The 20047-nt window shown below is 50.5% G+C and overlaps 2 protein-coding genes across 2 annotated transcripts; both read left to right on the top strand.

Moving 5' to 3' along the window:
- Positions 1 to 775: 775 nt before the first annotated feature.
- Positions 776 to 7611, top strand: Mri1 (methylthioribose-1-phosphate isomerase 1). Its single transcript, XM_041663720.1, has 5 exons — positions 776 to 1551; positions 2145 to 2320; positions 4000 to 4176; positions 4266 to 4490; positions 6801 to 7611. The coding sequence occupies exons 1-5, from the start codon at positions 1181 to 1183 to the stop codon at positions 6959 to 6961; spliced, it is 1110 nt and encodes a 369-aa protein (XP_041519654.1). The 5' UTR covers positions 776 to 1180; the 3' UTR covers positions 6962 to 7611.
- A 1423-nt stretch (positions 7612 to 9034) lies between these two features.
- CUNH19orf53 (chromosome unknown C19orf53 homolog) lies at positions 9035 to 11135 on the top strand. The gene is made up of 3 exons (XM_041663185.1): positions 9035 to 9190; positions 9277 to 9332; positions 10580 to 11135. Exons 1-3 carry the CDS (start codon positions 9046 to 9048, stop codon positions 10718 to 10720), a joined length of 342 nt encoding a protein of 113 aa, XP_041519119.1. The 5' UTR covers positions 9035 to 9045; the 3' UTR covers positions 10721 to 11135.
- Positions 11136 to 20047: the final 8912 nt, after the last annotated feature.

Genomic DNA, 20047 nt, shown 5'->3' with positions numbered 1-20047 from the left:
GGTTGCTAAAGTCACCTAGTAGCTGTCCTTCCTTCATTTCCACCCAACTAAGCAGATGCTGCTGCAGCCACTATTATGACAGCAGTGTCCCCACACAGCAGGATGGGGGCTTTGAGATACCGGATCAAGATTGGCCATGGCCTGGGGTGGCATCCTGTATGAGCTGTCAGGGACTACACAGGAAGGTTGAAAGAGGGTCAGGCTGCTGGAGCCACAGACAAAACACTAGAGTTGGGCAGGAAGGACATCCAGGCTGCATGCCATAAGCTGGGGTCAGCCACTCATGATGACCCAGCTAGTAGGGGTGCTTGTGAAACAGCCATCAAAAACACCCTCATCCAGACAGTGCTGAGCACACCCCCAGTAGAGACAAGGTGTGGTCCAGTCCAACCTGGGCTATAAAGAGAAATTCCTGTGTTTGAGTGTGTGGTTTTGTTTTGTGTTTTGTTTGCTTTTTAAGATGGGGTTTCTCTGCCCCTGACTGCCCTGGAACTCACTATGTAGACTAGGGGAACTCAGACTCACAGAGCTCTGCCTCCCAAGTGCTGAGATTAAGGTCTGAGGTTTATTTTTAATTAAGCGTTTGCATTACAAGTATGTTGTCCCACTGAGGTCAGAAGGGGCCTCTCTAACGAGGTAGAGGCAGACATGAAGCCATCTGGGAACCGAACTCTGGTATGAACTCTTAAACCACTCAGCAATCTCTTCAGTCCTTCAGGATAAAAGTTCTTCATTGTACTTGTTTTTGTTTTTCGAGACAGGGTTTCTCTGTGTAACAGCCCAAGCTGTCCTTGGAACTTGCTCTTTTAGACCAACCTGGCCTCGAACTCACAGAGATCCGCTTGCCTCTTGCACCACCATCGCCTGGCTTGTACTTTTAAAGAAATGGGGCTAAAAGTGGTCCAAGGAAGGTCGTTTGTCTCGGTGATTAAGCGCTAAGTGTCTTTGAACCGAAGCCCAGCAAAGCTGAGACTGCCGAATTATCGCTTCAGTAACCGATGAACAGTTCTGGGCAAAAATAAGCCCACCAAGCACCGTAACGCATTTCGCTGCGACACCGGAAGAAGCTAATCGCTGGGCAGCCTGGGCTGCGTGTGTGCACGCGCAAGCGCCAGCAACAGGACGTGGCTCCGCCCCGCAGCCTGTGCGAGCTGCAGTGTCGCCCAACGCGCCAGGCACCATGCGTCTGGAAGCAATTCGCTACTCGCCTGGCTCGCTGCAGATCCTCGACCAGCTGCAGCTGCCTGAGCATTGCCGCTACGAGGCACTGGCTTCGGTGCAGCAGGCCAGGGATGCCATCCGCGCCATGAAGGTGCGCGGCGCCCCCGCCATCGCGCTGGTGGGCTGCCTCAGCCTGGCGGTGGAGTTGCGGGCTGGCGCCGGCGGTCCCGGACTTACAGCTCTGGTGGCCTTCGTGCAAGATCAGCTGCGCCTCCTCGTCGCCGCCAGGCCCACTGCTGTCAACATGGCCCGTGCCGCCCTCGATCTGGCTTACGTGGCAGCTCGGGAGGCGGAGCGGGAAGGCGCCACCGAGGAGACGGTGCGGGAAAGGTACGGGATCCTGGACCGGGCAGTGCAAACAGAAGCCACTGACTCCCTTCTCCCCTTCTACATATACCAGGAAGCAGGCGTGTGCCGTGTCTAGGGCCCACTGGTAGGACTGAAAGTCCATCCCTGCGCCGTGTTCTCCAGGTCCTTGAACTCAGCCCCTTAGCAGCTCCATGCCAGCTTTATGACACCCGTCCGGTTAGGTTTTACCATGAGGTCTTCTACACTCTCTCCTGCTTTCCTCTCTACATTTCTCTTTCCCTTCCCACTTCCGGTCATGCCACTTCATTCTCAGTGTTCTGTTGAACCTGTCAGGTTCCTGCTCCCTCCTCTCCCCTTCTGTAATAACACCTTTGTCCCCAACTCTGCCTTCATGTCCTTCATTTTACCAGGTTACTCGACTGCCTCTCCCACCCTAGTATCATCACCGCAGGGGCAGAGGGTTTGTTGTGTTTGCTACTGTGCCCCACCCCCAGCATCTGGCTCCCATTCACGGGTTTAGTGAGTAGAGTGACAGGTGTATCCCCAGAGAAGGTCCCAGGAGAGCAGCTAGCCTGGTCATTTCCAGCAGTGCTAAGAGCACCTATTGTCCCCAGAGTCATCCGCTTCGCTGAGGATATGTTGGAGAAAGACCTCAGAGATAACCGGAACATCGGGGACTTGGGAGCCCGCCACCTCCTGGAGCACACCAACCCCAGGGGTGGCAAGGTGACCGTGCTGACACACTGTAACACTGGCGCTCTGGCTACTGCTGGCTATGGTACAGCCCTAGGTGAGGCAGCACCGTCAATTGTTGGGGCGTGGGAGGGTCTTTTTGGGGTGCATGGCAAAGCACCTTGAACTTGGGGTGTTGCTCAATGGCAAGAGTACCTGCTCAGCTGGGGCTGGGTCAGCAGTTAAGAGTTGGACTTAAGGTCTGGAGAGAAGGCTCAGTGGTTAAGAGCATTGCCTGCTCTTCCAAAGGTCCCGAGTTCAATTCCCAGCAACCACATGGTGGCTCACAGCCATCTGTAATGAGATCTGGTGCCCTCTTCTGGCCTGCAGACATACACACAGACAGAATATTGTATACATAATAAATAAATAAATAAATTTAAAAAAAAAAGAGTTGGACTTAATTAAAGCAAGCCTTTAATCCCAGCACAGAGATCCCAGAGACGGGCGGATCTCTGTGAGTTCAAGGCCAGCTTGGTCTACACAGCAAATTCCAGGGCAGGCTCAAAGCTACAGAGAAACCCTGTACTCAAATTACTTCAGCCACAGAAATGTGGATTTTGGTTTGGTTTTTTTCAAATACCACACAGTATCAAAAGATGGTGTTGGATCCTCTGAAGCTGGAGGTAAAGGTGGTTGTGAGCCTCCACCTGGATGTTAGGAACCAAGTCAGGCCTTCTGAGAACAGAAGTGCTCTTAACCACTGTCTCCAGCCCAGGGTATTAGTTTGTTGTTGCTGTTTTCCCTACCCCTGTAGATTAGTTTCTGTACACAGACACTGGAAACTTGTTTGCAGGTGTGGGTATATCAAGGGTTTCAACCAATGGCGTTAGGGCACTATCCCTCATTTTGCCCATGGATTGAAGTAATTCTGCTTTCAGAGACTAGAAACTTCCCTGGGTCACCTGCCTGACTTCGGCTACATGCCTGGAGAAGGGGCATGGTGTTGACTTCCAGAGGACTGGGAACAGAGGGACATACCCTGAGTAGGACTGGGGAAGCTGTGACCAGGACAAGGACATAGGGATTTGGGAATCAAGGCAGCAGAGTCGTCCTGGCCCCTGGCTGTCCAGGAAGCTCTCCTGTCTGCCTAAGTCCAGCACTGGATCCTGGGAACCCAGGTCTTCAGAACAAGGCTCATGTGCCCCGTTCATTGACTCCGCCAGCATTCACCGAGCAACTACTCACTTCCAGGGAGAGGAAACACAGCTATGAACTGTGGAAGAGATGCCAGGCATCTGCAGCCTGGGGTACAGGGGAATGACAAAGGACTTAGAGGTGGAGGTCGGTAGTGGGGCACCGCTGGGCATCCTCCATTAAGGAGCTGGGTGTGTGGGTCAGCTCTAAGCACCTGCTGCCCAATGCAATGTCATGCGTTCCATCTATCCCCAATACCGCAGAACAAACAAGAAATAAATAAATTATTAGAAGGTACTAAAGCGCCTCAGCAGACTGGGGCAAGAAGATCATATTTGAAGAGTTAATCAGAGTCATATAGCAAGACCCTGTCTCAAGAGTGTTGAACATCCTAAATGACAAGGACAGGGCAGGGACTAAAGATCAGAGGGGTGGGGCTGCCTTGTGAGACTGAGGAATCGCGGGGTATCAGAAAGTGGATATAAAGATGGTAAAAGTCAGGCACAGGAATAGCTACAGCAAAGGCTGGAGGCCATATGAGCCTCAGCACTTGCAGCCCAGTCTCAGGGCCACCCTGCTTGTCTTGTGGCTGCCCCGCAGGTGTGATCCGCTCCCTACATGAGATGGGCCGACTGGAGCATACCTTCTGCACAGAGACCCGGCCCTACAACCAGGGAGCCCGGCTGACAGCCTTCGAGCTGGTGTATGAGCAGATTCCTGCTACTCTCATCACGGACAGCATGGCCGCTGCTGCCATGGCGCACCAGGGTGTATCAGGTCAGTGGGCTGGACACAGTGGGCCAGGTAGTGCTGTGGGCATCCCAAGCCAGGTATGTGACTTTTCCAACTCTCCCTCACTCCCCCAGCTGTGGTAGTGGGAGCTGACCGTGTCGTTGCCAATGGAGACACAGCCAACAAAATAGGCACGTACCAGCTGGCCATTGTTGCCAAGCACCACGGCATCCCCTTCTACGTGGCTGCCCCCAGCTCATCCTGTGACCTCCATCTGGAGACTGGCAAGGAGATTGTCATAGAGGAGCGCCCTAGCCAGGAGCTGACTGACCTGAATGGAATCAGGATTGCGGCACAGGGTAAGGTGTGGGTGTGGCACTCGGTACTGTGGGCCTCAGTGGCAGGAGCTGCTTTGCTCATTCAAGCTCCTCAGCGGGATTCTGGTGGTGGAGGTTAAATTCGAAGTCAGACTTCGTAAACAGTGCTTGGTAGCTGAAGGTGGGGCTCAGAGGTAGAGTGTTGGAGTGGGGACTTAAGTTTGGTGCCCAGAACCAACTCTTTAAAAAGACAGCTGTGGTGGCACAGGTGTTTTGTTTGTTTGTTTTTGTTTTGATTTATTTATTAGACAGGGTTTCTCTGAGTAGATAGCCTTGACTATTCTGAAACTTGCTTTGTAGACCAGTATAACCTTGAACTCACAGAGATCCATCTGCCTCTGCCTCCCAAATCCTGGGATTAACGGCACTCTCCACCACCGCCCAGCATGGCACAGGTTGGTTGGTTGGTTGGTTTTTCGAGACAAGGTTTCTCTGGGTATCTTTGGCTGTCCTGGAACTCACTCTGTAGACCAGGCTGGCCTCGAACTCACAGAGATCCACCTACTTCTGCCTCTGGGTGCTGGGATTAAAGGCATGTGCAACCACACCCAGTTTATGGCACAGGTTTATAATCCCAGTGCTGGGGAGAAAGAGAAGGCAGATCCCTGGAGCTTCTAGCCAGTCCCAGGTTCAGTGAGAGACCCTGTCTCAAAGAGTAAACTGGATGGTTCCTGAGGAATCAAAGCTGAGGTTGGCTGCTAACCTCTATAGGCAAGAGCACATGCGCACACACACACACAACAGTGCTGGAGTGGTGGTGTAACCCTGTAAGCCCAGCATTCCGGAAGCCCAGGCAACAGAGCCGCACAGGCTCAAGACAAGGCAGTAGAAGAGAATTTCAGGCTAGTGTGTTCTGCCAAGTGAGGCTCTGTCTGAACAAGCGTCTACACAGACAGCCAGAGACGATGGAACATAGCAGGGCTCCCAGCATTGGACTGAGGCAGGAGGGCTGCTGAGAGTTCAGGATTATACTGGGCTACATAATGAGACCCCATCAGAAAATCAGAAAGAGCCAGGTAGTGGTGGCACACACCTTTGATCCCAGCACTGGAGAGGCAGAGGCAAGTGAATCTCTGAGTCTGAGGCCAGCCTGGTGTACAGAGCGAGTTCCAGAACAGGCTCCAAAGCTAAAGGGACCAAGGATGTGACTAAGACATGGAACACTTGTCAGAATGCACAAGGCCTGAGATTCCAATATACATCAAAAACTTCTTACATTAAAAATAATCAAAATACATTGTATACACATAAGAAAGTCTTAAAGAATAAACAAGATATTTTCAAGTCATTTGCTGATCTCGGTGGTACACACCTGATGAACCTAGGGGGTAGAGGCAGGAAGACGAGGACTTCAAAACCAGCCTCGACTACATAGAAAATTTGAGGCCAGCCCAAGCTACGTGTATGACCCTGTGTTAGACAAGTAATTACATATTTTTTTAAAAAATATTTATTTATTTATTTATTATGTATACAATATTCTGTCTGTGTGTATGTCTGCAGGCCAGAAGAGGGCACCACACCCCATTATAGATGGTTGTGAGCCACCATGTGGTTGCTGGGAATTAAACTCAGGACCTTTGGAAGAACAGGCAATGCTCTTAACCACTGAGCCATCTCTCCAGCCCCTAATTACATATTTTTTAAATTGACTTTGAAAACATCTATGAAGGACTCCTCCCCGTGCTCAGAATCCCAAAAAACAGATTCTGAAGGTCTTAAAATCTTTGGAGCCTGCAAGATTGGGGACCAGAAGACTGAGGCCTTCTTGAGCAGCAGGAACTGTGGCTGTGTTACTAGCTTCAGTACCTGCACTGTCTTGAACTATTTGGTATGGTGAATACCTAGATTCTCAAGGACTTTTTTTTTATTTATTATGTATACAATATTCTGTTTGTGTATATGCCTGCAGGCCAGAAGAGGGCACCAGACCTCATTACAATTGGTTGTGAGCCACCATGTGGTTGCTGGAAATTGAACTCAGGACCTTTGGAAGAGCAGGCAATGCTCTTAACCACTGAGCCATCTCTCCCGCCCTCTCAAGGACTTTCTAACCCCAGCCAGGCAGTGGTGGCTCACACCTTTAATCCCAGCACACCCGAGGCAGAGGCAGGTGGATCTCTGTGAGTTCGAGGCCAGCCTGGTCTACAGAATGAGTCCCAGGACAGGCTCCAAAGCTACAGAGGAAACCTTGTCTCCAAAAAAAGAATTGCTGTGGTGAGGACAGGCAATAGCAGCCAGGGTGTTCTCAGGGCCAGCCCTGCCTTACATGCCCTCCCTCTCTCTCTGCAGGAATCCGGGTTTGGAATCCTGCCTTTGATGTCACCCCCCATGAACTCATCACTGGTGGCATCATCACTGAGCTGGGTGTCTTTGCCCCTGAGGAGCTCCAAGCAGCCCTAAGTGCCTCCATCTTCTCAGAGGGACAGACCCTAGATAGTCCCCAGATGTGACTCCCCGACCTTCCCTGGTTCCTCTGATTTTGTAATAAAGTTTTCAAATGGCTACCCCAAAGCTCATCCTCACCCATACCCCTCCTCCAGCTGCTAGAGCAGACGAGATTTACCCAGCTCTGCAGAGTCCCAGCATCCACAACAAAGCTGCCCACGATCACATTCCGGCTCCATCCTTTGTATGACTGATGCCAAGGCAGGTGTCAGGGGGTACACACCTGTAATCCCAGCTCCTGGGAAGCTGAGGATGGAGGATTTCTTTGTGTTTTAGGCTACTCTGGGCTACGGATTGAAAAACAAAACAGAAAACCAATGTAGGGATAATCAGAATGATCTTAGCTGTCTTTGAACTACTTGTTTGTTTTGATTTTTTTTTTTTCCAAGACAGGATTTTTCTAGGTCACCTTGGATGTCCTAGAACTCTGGGCCATGCTGGCCTTTAATTCATAAAGATCCTGTCTGCCTCTGCCTCCCAAGTCTGGGATTAAAGGCATGCACCCCTACCACCTGGCCATTTATTTTATGTGTGAGTGCTTTACTTGCAAGTGCCTGGTGCCCTCTGAGGCCAGAAAAAGACTGGATCCTCTGGGCCTGGATGGTTGTGAGCTGCCATGTGGGTGCTGGAAACAAAACCCAGGTCCTCTCTGCAAGAGCAACAAGTGCTCTTAAAGAGGACACCAAAATTCAGTAATCAAGATAAATGTTTGTCTTTTTTTTTAATATTTATTTACTTATTATATATACAATATTCTGTCTGTGTGTATGTCTGCAGGCCAGAAGAGGGCACCAGACCTCATTCCAGATGGTTGTGAGCCACCATGTGGTTGCTGGGAATTGAACTCAGGACCTTTGGAAGAGCAGGCAATGCTCTCAACCACTGAGCCATCTTTCCAGCCCCCAAATGTTTGTCTTTTTAAGACAGCATCTTTATATCTCCCTGGCTGGCCTGGAACTCACAGAGATCCTCCTGCCTCTGCCTCCTGAGCAAAGGGTGAAAAGTGTGAGCCACTACAACCTGCTTTGCTTTAATGTTGTGAGAGTATCTGGACCTGGAACTCCACCATTAGGTGTGGCTACAGGGACTCTCCTGTCTTCAGTCCCCTCAGCACTAGGATCGAGGTATGAGCGCGGTCACTCATTGAGGATGGAACTCAGGTCCTCACGCATGAACAGGAAGCACTTTACCTGCTGAGTGATAATCCCTACCACCAGACATATTTTAAATCTTTTAATATCGAAAAGAAGCTGGGTGGTGCTGGCGCATGCCTTTAATCCCAGCACTCAGGAGGCAGAGGCAGGGGGACCTCTGAGTGCGAGGCCAGCCTGGTCTACAAAGTGAATTCTAGACAGTTAGGTCTTACACAGAGAAACCCTGTCTCAGAAACCCAAATATAAGCCGGGGGAGGGGGGGGGTGCACGCCTTTAATCCCCCCAGCACTCAGAAGGCAGAGGCAGGTGGATCTCTGTGAGTTTGGGGCCAGCCTGGTCTACAAAAGCTAGTTCCAGGACAGGCTCCAAAGCTACAGAGAAACCCAGTCTTGAAAAAAAACAAACAAAACCAAATATATCTAATTATTGAAAAGATCATAACTGATGCTGTGACTGTGGCTGCTTTTGTACTGCGAGTGTGAAGCTAAGCCATCCCAGCACAACTGCAAAATTAATGTATCATGATAGCCTAAGGGTTTATGACCTGTTTATTTATTATGTGTGTGAATGTGGTTAAAAGACAGTCTGAAGGAGTCAGTTCTCTGACTGATTAAGCGAATGCACCAACACCCAGGATTGAACCGAAGTGATTTGACACGGCGGCGGCAAGCGCCTTCACCCCCAGGGCCGTCTCCCCAGTGACTACTTAAGTTTTTTGGCACTCCCTTAATTTTCCACCTTGCTTGTCTCACCCCAAGCCTAATTTGAACCTTTATGTATAAGAAGCACAAACCATCGCATTTTATAATACATAAGTGTCCTGACCCCTGAAAATAGTAACATAATTTTCCTTTGAATTCTTGGACAGCCTTTCCTCTAAGAGTACCGCTCTGGGTCCACTGAGGCCTTAAGGGCCCACTGTAGCCAGTGACGTCATGCGGAGTTCCGGCTCTCCTGCACGTCGCCCCTCCTCTTCCGACTCGTGGTACAACATGGCGCAGGGACAGCGTAAGTTTCAGGCGCAGAAACCTAAAAGCAAGGCTGCAGCTGCGGAGCGGAGCCGAGGGCTGAGGAAAGGCGGTGAGGAACCGAGTCGGGAGGAGGGCGCGAGGGCGGCGGAGCTAGGGGAGGGCGGCCACGTCTCACTGGCTGGTGTCACTCCGCAGGTCGAGTCATCGCTCCCAAGAAGGCGCGCGTCGTGCAGCAGCAAAAGCTGAAGAAGGTGAGCGGAGCGCAACGGTGGTGACCCGGGATGGGAGCGGGCGGACTGGACTCCCGGTTCTGAGTCTGTCCTCCCTTGTTCGGTGGATCCAGACCCGCACTTAGCTTCTGAGGGGTTCAGATGTGTGTTAAGTGCTGTCAGCCGGTAGCCTCGGGTTTTGTGCTTATTTTATATGTGTATTAGTGTTTTACCTGTGTGTGCGTGCATCAAGTGTGTGCCTGGTATCAGAAGAGAATGCCCAATCCCCCAGAGCTAGAGTTAGTGACGATTTTGAGCCGTCACGTGTGTTCTGGGAACTGAACGGTGTTTTTAGGGATCACAAGTGCTGCTGGCGGGCGTGGTAGCCACGCCTTTGATCCTTACACGCTCTGGCAGATCCGGGCTGATCTCCGAATTCAAGGCCAGCCTAGTCTATTTATTTTAATTATATGTGGGTGGGTGGGTGGGTGTGAGCCCATGCCCAGAGAAGCTAGAAGTACTGGCTGCTTTTCCACTGGATCTCAATTCAGTTTCTAGCACCCACATGGCAGCTCATAACCACCTGTAACGGCCCCAGGGGATTTCCAATGCCATCTTTTACAGGCACTGCATGTATGTGGTACACAGATATACATGTGAGCAAAACACTCATACATATAAGTAAAAAATTAATTAGGAAAATTAGAGGCTCTAATCTGGCTTAATCTTGAATAGATCATTCTATCTCCCCAGATATCTCCTAGGCAGGTTACCCAGAAGCCTACTCTGCTCCTTGAGGTACCCACTCTCAGGTCCTTAAGTGAGTTCTCTCCACAATCTGCCGCGGGACCACTTTGCTTCCTTGAACTCAGTTCCTATCCAGTGTAGTCCTTTTAGCATACATCCAGAATCCACCTACTTCTGCCACCTCTCACCCACCTTCCAGGTTGGAGCCTAGTCGACTTTATCCTCTCCTGCTGTAGCTGCTGAGGCATCTGCCTCTGCCCATAACCCTCCATGGTCCTCACTGCCTTCATCCTTTTTTCTGTCCCTCTGGTCTTACTGGCCCTTTAAGGACTCTTTGTCCCGCTGCTAGATGTGTTCTTTTCACCTGTGCATGGTAACACACAGGCCCATAGTTGTAAGTCAAGGCAAGGGAAGCTTGAATCTAAAGCCGTTCTCAAAGAACAAAAGGAAGGGTGTGTGTGTGTGTGTGTGTGTGTGTGTGTGTGTGTGTGTGTGTGTGTTCAAGCTGGGGAGAATAAGGACTTGCTCTGTGTCCCCCACAGAGCTTGGAAGTGGGGATCCGGAAGAAGATTGAGCATGACGTGGTGATGAAGGCCAACTCTAGCCTGCCTAAGAAGCTTACACTGCTGAAGGGTGCATCAAAGAAGACAGGGGCCACCACCTCCAACAAGACACCATCCTAAAGGCACTGGGACTTTGCACGTGACCCCACAGGCTGGCCGGACCTGAAGAGGACCCTGTTCCAGTTCTGATGGCACCTGGGACAGCAATGGGCAGGTGATGATAAAGCTGGAAGCTTCCTAGTCCTGAAGAGGCACTCGACTTCCTGTGGGTGACACGTTGTAATGAGCCTGGCTCTGTTGTCCTGCCAGCTCTCAAACAGTTCAATTGAGAGGCCATTTGGAGGCTAGGTGAGCCTCACTGGTCTCCACAAGAAACTTCTCCCGCCCATGCAGTGCCCTTGACAGCCACAGGCCCCAGAACGAGCGATGACATCTATACCTGTAGCTGGCAGCTGGGAATTGTCTCTTCCCCGGGTCACTCCAGTCACCTAGTGTTGTCACTGTCCTGTAAATAAAGAAAGGTTCCATATCTTCAGTGAGATGCCACCTCATCCTGTCACACTAGTGATCCAGAGCCACTTGGGGGTGCTCCAGTGTTACCCAATAGCTGTGCTCACAGAGGCTGTGTGCCATTCTTGTGCCTTCCTGCACTACCTACTGACACTCTGGAACCGAGACCTGGTCAGCTCAGCCACCCTTCTCCACGGCACAGCTCTGCTTCTGTCCAGTGCGGGGCTCACACCCTTGGCAGTCCCTCCAACCTGTTGGACCAGATGTTGAAATGTTCTATGCAGGATGCTGGACGTGGTGCCATGTCCCTTGGTGTGGCCCTGAAACAAGCGATGAGTACGCTGGTGGCCTATTCCTTTATGCCCAGCCAGTTTGCCTACTGAGGAAGCAGAAAAGTGGGGGTTCACTAGTGACTGCCCCAAGCCCTGACTGGGTAAATTTGTTCCCAGACAGTTGGAATTTAATATTAAGACTGTCTGATGCTCCCGTTTTGGCTCCTGGCTCACCGTGGCTGCTAGGGATCAGATCCACTTGTGTGTGCTTAGCGAGCTGTCTGAGCCACACCCTAGTCTAAGCTCCCAGTGCACTTGCAAGGCAGAGAAAGGACCTGCTGGACTTTAGTCCTGCCAGGACACAGATGCTCTGCTCTGAGCATGGAGGGCTCCTTTAGAGGCTGTGGCTTACTTCAAGGTTGAACCTTGAAGGGCTTGTTAGTGCCTCTGGCTTGTGGTGAAGCACCTCACCACGTCTACCTTTTGGTACCCTCGCCACAGATCCCAAGAAATGGGTCCATTCCATTGTGGATACAGACCCAGAACCATGAGCTCATCAGTGGCCTTCCTTGGATTTAGTTTGGTTTTCTGAGACAGGGTCTCCCTGTGTAGCCCTAGCTGGCTTAGAACTCACTGTGTAGACCAGGCGGGCCTCAAACTCAAGAGCTGTACATGTTTCTGCCTCCCACGTTCTGAGATTACAGGGCATTGTGTCTCTGTGTATGTGCACATGAGTCTGGGTGTCTTGGGAGGCCAGGGGCAGCCTGTGCTATGAAGCTGGAATCGGGTGGCTGTGAGCCACCCTACATGGGTGTAAGGAGTGGAAGCTGTTAGCTACTGGGCTTGTGTTCTAGCCCTGCAGGTGCTTTGAGGCAGGCAGACTTCTGGAGGTGTCCAAGCTGTCTAGGGCTCCATAAACCCTGTCTCAGAAAAGAAAAAAAAAAAACTACTCAGCTGCTGTCATGTAAGCTAATCCAGTAAATGTCCCTTCGTGTTATATTCTATTGGTTCCCCCAGAGCACCCTGCAGAGCAAATGTTCCACGGGTGCTTGGACTAGCGTTGATGGAATGCTTTAAACTAGCACAGAGGCAGAAACAGCCTGCCTTTGCAGTAATCTGCTCCGGCCACAGTGGAATATTTTTCAGCCATAAAAGTGGGACGGCGCCAGGCAGTGGTGGCCTTTAATCCCAGCACTTGGGAGGCAGAGGCAGACGGAGGCTGCACTTCCATTTCCCAGCTACCCAGACCCTAATAATCACACAGAAACTATAATTACAACACTGTTTGGCCAATGGCTCAGACATATTTCTAGCTAGCTCTTACATCTTTAACCCATTCTATTAGTCAATGTATTGCCACTTGGCTATGGTGTAACTCATTTTCTACATGTCTTGTTTCCTCAGAGGCTGACTGGTTTTTTGTTTGTTTGTTTGTTTGTTTGTTTTTCGAAGCAGGGTTTCTCTGTGTAGCTTCAGGGTCTGTCCTGGAACTAACTCTTTTTTTTTTTTTTAATATTTATTTATTATGTATACAATATTCTGTGTGTATGCCTGCTGGCCAGAAGAGGGCACCAGACCTCATTACAGATGGTTGTGAGCCACCATGTGGTTGCTGGGAGTTGAACTCATGACCTTTGGAAGAGCAGGCAGTGCTCTTTACCACTGAGCCATCTCTCCAGCCCCCGGAACTAACTCTTGTAGACTAGACTGTCCTCGAACTCACAGAGATCCTCAGAGGCTGGCTGGTATCTACCTGACTACCTTCTTTCTCCTCTATCTCTGCTCGGATTTCCCACCTTGCTGTATTCTACCCTGCCAAAGGCCAAAGCAGTTCTTTATTAACCAATGGTAATAAAACATTCACAGCATATGGGGGGGGGGATCCCACACCAGATCTCTGAGTTCGAGGCTGACCTGGTGTACAGAGCGAAATCCAGGACAGGCTGCAAAGCTACACAGAGAAACCTTGTGTCAAAAAACAGAACCAAAAAAAAAAAAAAAAGGAGTGGGGGTTGGGCTGGAAAGTAGCTCAGTGGGTAAAAATTTACCACCAGGTTTGACCACCTGAGTTCAGTTCCCAAAGCCCACATAGGGAAAAGAAGAGAATCAACTAAAGTTGTCCTATGACCCGCACACCTGCATCGGCCTGCACATGCTCACACACTCATCATAAATAAGTGCAAATAAAGGTAAAATGAAGGCTTGGGAAGATGACGCAGTTCGTTGGTTGAGAGCGCCTGCTGCTGTAGAGGACCCAGGTCAGCTCACAACGCCTGTAACTCCTGTGCCCTTGCTCCTCCATGGGCACTTCATGCAGTGTGCTCACATGCATGAAGACATCAGAAGTCTTTGAAGTGTGCCAAGTGTGCTGGTACATGCCTTTGATTCCAGCATTGGAAGGCAGAGCAGGGTGGATTTCTGTGAGTCCAAAGCCAGCCAGGGCTACAGGGAAAGACCCTGTTTCCCACCCTTCTCTCCCCCCCCCAAAAAAAGATGAAATATGGGGAGAAGGGTGGGAGGAGGGGGAAGGAAATGGGAGGCTGGGAGGAGGTGGAAACTTGTTTTTTTTTCTCCTTTTCTCAATAAAAAAAAAAGTTAAAAAAAAGATTATCAAAGATTATCAGAATCATTATGGTTTACTAATAAAAATAAATCCTTCAAAACAAACAAAAAGAAAAGATGAAATAAAAGTGCTGATCCAGGCTACCACTTAGATGAGCCCCAGAAACACAATGCAGATGCTGGGTATCGTGCTTACACACCCATAAACTCAGCACTCAGGGAAAGAAGGAAAACCAAGAAAATTAAGATTAGCCTCCACTAAATAGTTCAAGGCTACTTGAGACTTTGCTAAAAAAAAAAAAAAAATTAAATGGTCTGGTGGTACATCCCTTTAGTCCCAGGGCTCAGGAGGCAGAGGCAAGGAAGTCTCTGAAGTTGCCTTTGTAACAAAACAGACACAGAAGGAGAAACAGGTATGGTTCTATGACAGGGCAGAGCATGCAGATGGCTGCCTGGGTGAAGAGAGGCATGGTGGCGGGTAAACACTGGATGTTCTTCTGGCCTATGGGTTCTGAAACTAAACAGGTGAGCTTTCTATTATACTGGGAATGTACTGACCATGGCAAACGTCTTTTATGATAGGTGAATACGCTAGACTCACCAGCTTGATGTCTGACATCAACAGCTCCTCTGGAGTCCCCATGCAAACTGCAGAACACCTCATCCTCACCTAGAAAGACTGGCAAGCCTTTAATCCCAGCACTCGGGAGGCAGAGGCAGGCGGATCTCTGTGAGTTCGAGACCAGCCTGGTCTACAAGAGCTAGTTCCAGGACAGGCTCCAAAACCACAGAGAAACCCTGTCTCGAAAAACCAAAAAAAAAAAAAAAAACGACTGGCAAACCAGGGGCTTGCAGGGTGCCCGTGACTATGGAAGACTTACTTAAAATGAACTAAGAAACGTTTAGGAATGGTTAAATTCAGGACCATCCACACAGTCAAACAAGATCACACTGGCTCTGTGGGCTCTGTGGACACACACATTTTAACACCCCTACCTCCAAAAACTGTAGCCATGATGGTAGTGGGCACCTATAAACCTGCACTTAGAGGGCTGAGGCAGGAGGATCATCAGCAGTGTGAGGCCTGCCAGCTCAGCTTGGGCTATAGAGTTAAGACTATCCAAACGCCAAGAGCTGGGGTATCTGTGGTAGAGAGCTAGCCTGCCTCTGGCAAGGCCCTCGGTTCCATCCCAGCACCACACACAGGAAAGAAGGGTGAGAGCTGACCAGTATTCCAGGGGCTGCAGTCTGGCTCCTGCATTCTTGTGCACCAGGAAGAACTGAAGAAAGACCCAGACTCATTGGGAGTGGAGCTCCATAGGGGTCAGCCTCTTTCCTCCCCTGTCCCTAAGGGACTGGTCTCTAACCCCAGAGCCACACCCTCGTCCCACTTGGGAATCAGGGCTCTGAGTCACCTGTGACCACCTCAGTGGATAGCCTCCTTCCTTTAAGGTGGGGCTCCTTAGCACGACTGCGTGCTTCATGCTTCTCAAGCTGCCTAACTCTGTTCTTCTAAAGAAACAACTGGGGGGGGGGGGGGCTGAAGAGATGACTCAGAGGTTAAGAGCACTGACTGCTCTTCCGGAGGTCCTGAGTTCAATTCCCAGCAACCACATGGTGGCTCACAAACATCTGTAATGAGATCTGGTGCCCTCTTCTGGCCTGCAGCATGGAGACAGAACGCCAAGAGCTGGGGCCTGGTGGTGGTGGCACACGCCTTTAATCTGAGCACTCGGGAGGCAGAGGCAGGAGGATCTCTGTGATCGTGATCGAGGTCAGCCTGGTCTACAAGAGCTAGTTCCAGGGCAAGCTCCAAAACTACAGAGAGACCCTGTCTCGATAAAACAAAAAAAAAAAAAAAAAAAAAAAAAAAAGGGAAAAGAAAAGAACCATCTGGGGCCTACAAGATGGCTCAGCAAATAAAAGGGCTTGCTGCCAAGTCTGATAACCTGAGCTTGATCCCCAGAACCCACATGGTGGAAGGCAAGAACTGATTCCCACAGATTCCTCTCTGACTGTCACATACATGCCATGGCACTTGTGCACATACAAAAAGAATTGTTTAAGAGAATCTGACCGGGTGGTGGTGGTACACGCTTTTAATTCTAGCGCTCGGGAGGCAGAAGCAGGCAGATCTATATGAGTGAGTTCTGGGATAGCCAGAGCTAAACAGAAACCCTGTCTTGGAAAACCAAAAATAAATAAATAAATAAAAATAAGTTTCAACCTATTTATGTGTGTGAGTGTTTTGCCTGCATGCATGTCTGTGCACCACTGCCTGTGTGCCTGGTGCCCACTGAAGTCAGAAGGAGGATTTGGATCCCTCGGAACTATGTTATAGATATCTGTCAACCACCATGTGGGTGCTGGGGACCCATTAACCTTCTGCAGGCAAACCAAGAAGCCCTGAGAATAGCTGCCCTGTGGCTCTGATGCCAGTCCTCTTCAAAAGGACAGTGGCCAGGGACCGGGAATGATGGCACACCTGTCCCTTGGGCCTCCTTGACAGCCTCCTCTCTCCTCACTTCCTCCCCCCGCCCCCCGTGATACCAATAGCCTGTACCTCAAATTCTACATGATGATGCTTTGTTCTTGTGTTCTTTTTGGATTTTCAAGACAGGGTTTCTCTGTGTAACAGTCCTGGCTGTCCTGGAACTCTCTTGTAAACCAGGCTGGCCTTGAACTCACTGAGATCTGCCAGTCTCTGCCTCCCAAGTCCTGGGAGTAAAGGCATGCGCCACCACTGCCTGGCGTGTTCTCGTGTTCTAAGACAGTTCTGTGTAGCTCGGATGGGCCTCAAACTTGACCTACTCCTCCCTTGGCCTCAGTGCTGGGATGACAAGCAGGCCCAACCATGTCTGTTAGTCTGTGCCAGGTTTTACCTCCTGTGTGTGAGACTGCCAGCTAGCTTTTTAACCTCTCTGAGCCACCATGGCCCCATCTATTTAAAATGGGGTCCCAGCATCCCATTCTAGTGGGACAGAGTAGGAGCCTAGAGTACTTGGGGCTCATTAGTGTTGTCATGAACTGTCATTAGAGAATCCTTCTCCGGGGCCAGGTGACCATCAATGTGATTTCAGACTCAGTTTTTCCCTGTCTGGAATGTCACTTTCCCTGGCAACACTCCCCGTGAGCTTGTGTGTTCCCAAAAGGAAGCAGAGTCACAAAGTAGAAGTGACCAGCAGAGCTGCGGGGTTGAGGCATATGCACAAGCAAGACTGCTGCAGGCAGTGCCGGCTGAACAGGGACCCTCAGAAAGTCAGGGTGGACACATGTCCCCCAAGTTGCAGATCTGTGTCTCCGCCCTCACCTGAGCCTGTAGGGCAGCCTACTTCATCTGTGGGCTGGAAGCACTTGGGTTTGGGGTCAGGTGACTAGATGGTGAACTCACTTCACAGTATAGGCACAGTAGACATGGCTGGCACTTCCTGAAGCCAGAACCTCTGTGCTCCAGCAGAGGGAGGGCACCAGCGGCTGGAACAACACCACTACCATCTCCTTTCCTAAAAGTATTGCTTTCAAGAGGGCATGCTTGAAACAAGTGCTGAGAATTCAGGGGACACCCTAAACCTTCCTGACTCTCCTCTGACACTCTGACACAGTCCTCTGTGTGACTGTGGGCAGCTTCCTGACCTCGCTGGACCTCACTTCCCTCATCTGTCCTGTTTCCTGAACTCAGATTCAGACCCTGTCAGCTTTTCTGATCCCCAGCTATCTCATTTGTGGTGAAGAGCCCCCTGCTGTTAAGCGGGCCTGTCACCTCTTCTGGCCTCCATGGTCACTTTGAGGTGCACAGGTATCCATGCAGACAAAACGTCCAAACATATAAAACAGAAATAAGTAATATCGCCAGGCGGTGGTGGTGCACGCCTTTCATCCCAGCACTTGGGAGACAGAGGCAAGCGGATCTCTGTGAGTTCGAGGCCAGCCGGGTCTACAAGAGTTAGTTCCAGGACAGGCTCCAAAGCTACAGAGAAACCCTGTCTCAAAAAACACATACAAAAAAAAAAGGGGGGGGGGAGAAGAAATAAGTAAAATATCAAAACCCTTTTCTTATTAATATGAAAGGAGGACTGGTGAATGACTGGAGAGGCAAAGGCACTTTCGGAGCACAGCTGGAGGCCAGAGTCTGCCTCCTGTCACCCATGTAAAGTGAAGGAACTGACCCAATGTCCTTGGTCCTCTTCATGTGCTTCCACACACAATATAAATGAGCAATTTTTAAAAATAATAACATGAGGGCTGGAGAAATGGCTCAGTGGTTAAGAGCACTGCCTGCTCTTCCAAAGGTCCTGAGTTCAATTCCCGGCAACCACATGGTGGCCCACAACCATCTGTAATGAGATCTGATGCCCTCTTCTGGCCTGCAGGCATACATGCAGACAGAACATTGTATACATAATAAATAAATAAACAAACAAATATTTAAAAATAATAATAATAATAACATGAAAGGAAGATGATTATGATGAAAATACTAATATGCTTAGATTAAAAGCACCATGATAGGCTTGTTGTGTTTCTGTGGTTGTTTGGAATTTGGGTTTTTTGGGGGTTCTTTTTTGTTTGTTTGTTTTCAAGACAGGGTTTCTCTGCGGCTTTGGAGCCTGTCCTGGAACTAGCTCTGTAGACCAGGCTGGTCTCGAACTCACAGAGATCTGCCTGCCTCTGCCTCCCAAGTGCTGGGATTAAAGGCGTGCGCCACCACCGCCCAGCCTGGAATTTGTTTTTATTTTGTGTGTATGGGTGGTTAGCCTGAATGTATGTCTGTGTGTCATGTGTGTGTCTGTTGCTCCTGGAGATCAGGAGAGAGTGTGATGTCACCCAGAACTGGCATTCCAGGCAGGTGTGAACTGCCGCGTGGTATTGGGAGTTCAGTGGGGGTCCTCTGGAAGAGCTCTGTGCTCTTAACTGCCATCTCTCCTAGCTCCTCTTGGGTTTTGTTTGGGTTTGAAACAGGATCTCAGTATGTATCTCAGGCTGCCCCAAACTCATGATGCTGTGCCTGAGTTGTTTGAGTGCCAGGATGGCAGGCTGGTACCACCGTACCTGACTTTCTAAAAATGCTTTAAAGGTTTTTATTTATTGTGGTGGTAGGGCATGCATGTGCCACGCACACGTTGGAGGACACAATAGGGGCGCGAGTACGCCACAGCACACATCAGAGGACACAGTAGGGCATGCGAGTGCCACGGCACATATCAGAGGACACAGTAGGGCATGTATGTGCCACGGACCACATCAGAGGACACAGTAGGGCATGCGAGTGCCACGGCACACATCAGAGGACACAGTAGGGGCGTGAGTATGCCACGGCACACATCGGAGGACACAGTAGGGGCGTGAGTATGCCACGGCACACATCGGAGGACACAGTAGGGGCATGCGAGTGCCACGGCACACATCAGAGGACACAGTAGGGGCGTGAGTATGCCACGGCACACATCAGAGGACACAGTAGGGGCGTGAGTATGCCACGGCACACATCAGAGGACACAGTAGGGCGTGAGTATGCCACGGCACACATCAGAGGACACAGTAGGGGCGTGAGTATGCCACGGCACACATCAGAGGACACAGTAGGGCATGCATGTGCCACGGCACACATCGGAGGACACAGTAGGGCGCGAGTATGCCACGGCACACATCAGAGGACACAGTAGGGGCGTGAGTATACCACGGCACACATCTGAGGACACAGTAGGGCATGCATGTGCCACGGCACACATCGGAGGACACAGTAGGGCGCGAGTATGCCACGGCACACATCGGAGGACACAGTAGGGCATGCGTGTGCCACGGCACACATCGGAGGACACAGTAGGGGCGTGAGTATACCACGGCACACATCAGAGGACACAGTAGGGGCGTGAGTATGCCACGGCACACATCAGAGGACACAGTAGGGGCATGCATGTGCCACGGCATACATCGGAGGACACAGTAGGGGCGTGAGTATGCCACGGCACACATCAGAGGACACAGTAGGGGCGTGAGTATGCCACGGCACACATCAGAGGACAACCTGCAGGAATCAGTCCTCTCCTTCCACCATGTGGGTCCCAGGAACTAAACTCAGGGCCTCAGCATTAGTGGCCACCAC

This window comes from Microtus oregoni, unplaced genomic scaffold (assembly GCF_018167655.1).
Source record: "Microtus oregoni isolate MIOR12 unplaced genomic scaffold, Mior012 000014F_ref0000157, whole genome shotgun sequence".
NCBI classification, from domain to species: domain Eukaryota; kingdom Metazoa; phylum Chordata; class Mammalia; order Rodentia; family Cricetidae; genus Microtus; species Microtus oregoni.
This window is presented reverse-complemented; position numbering and strand designations above follow the sequence as displayed.

What these genes read in the sequence shown, in the direction of transcription:
- Mri1 (XM_041663720.1), top strand. Translation starts at nt 1,181, where the DNA reads ATGCGTCTGGAAGCAATTCGCTACTCGCCTGGCTCGCTGCAGATCCTC. An exon ending in GGCGCACCAGGGTGTATCAG is followed by an intron (nt 4,177 to 4,265) that starts GTCAGTGGGCTG and finishes TCACTCCCCCAG; the next exon opens with CTGTGGTAGTGGGAGCTGAC. An exon ending in AATCAGGATTGCGGCACAGG is followed by an intron (nt 4,491 to 6,800) that starts GTAAGGTGTGGG and finishes CTCTCTCTGCAG; the next exon opens with GAATCCGGGTTTGGAATCCT.
- CUNH19orf53 (XM_041663185.1), top strand. Translation starts at nt 9,046, where the DNA reads ATGCGGAGTTCCGGCTCTCCTGCACGTCGCCCCTCCTCTTCCGACTCG. An exon ending in CCGAGGGCTGAGGAAAGGCG is followed by an intron (nt 9,191 to 9,276) that starts GTGAGGAACCGA and finishes GTCACTCCGCAG; the next exon opens with GTCGAGTCATCGCTCCCAAG. An exon ending in AGCAGCAAAAGCTGAAGAAG is followed by an intron (nt 9,333 to 10,579) that starts GTGAGCGGAGCG and finishes TGTCCCCCACAG; the next exon opens with AGCTTGGAAGTGGGGATCCG.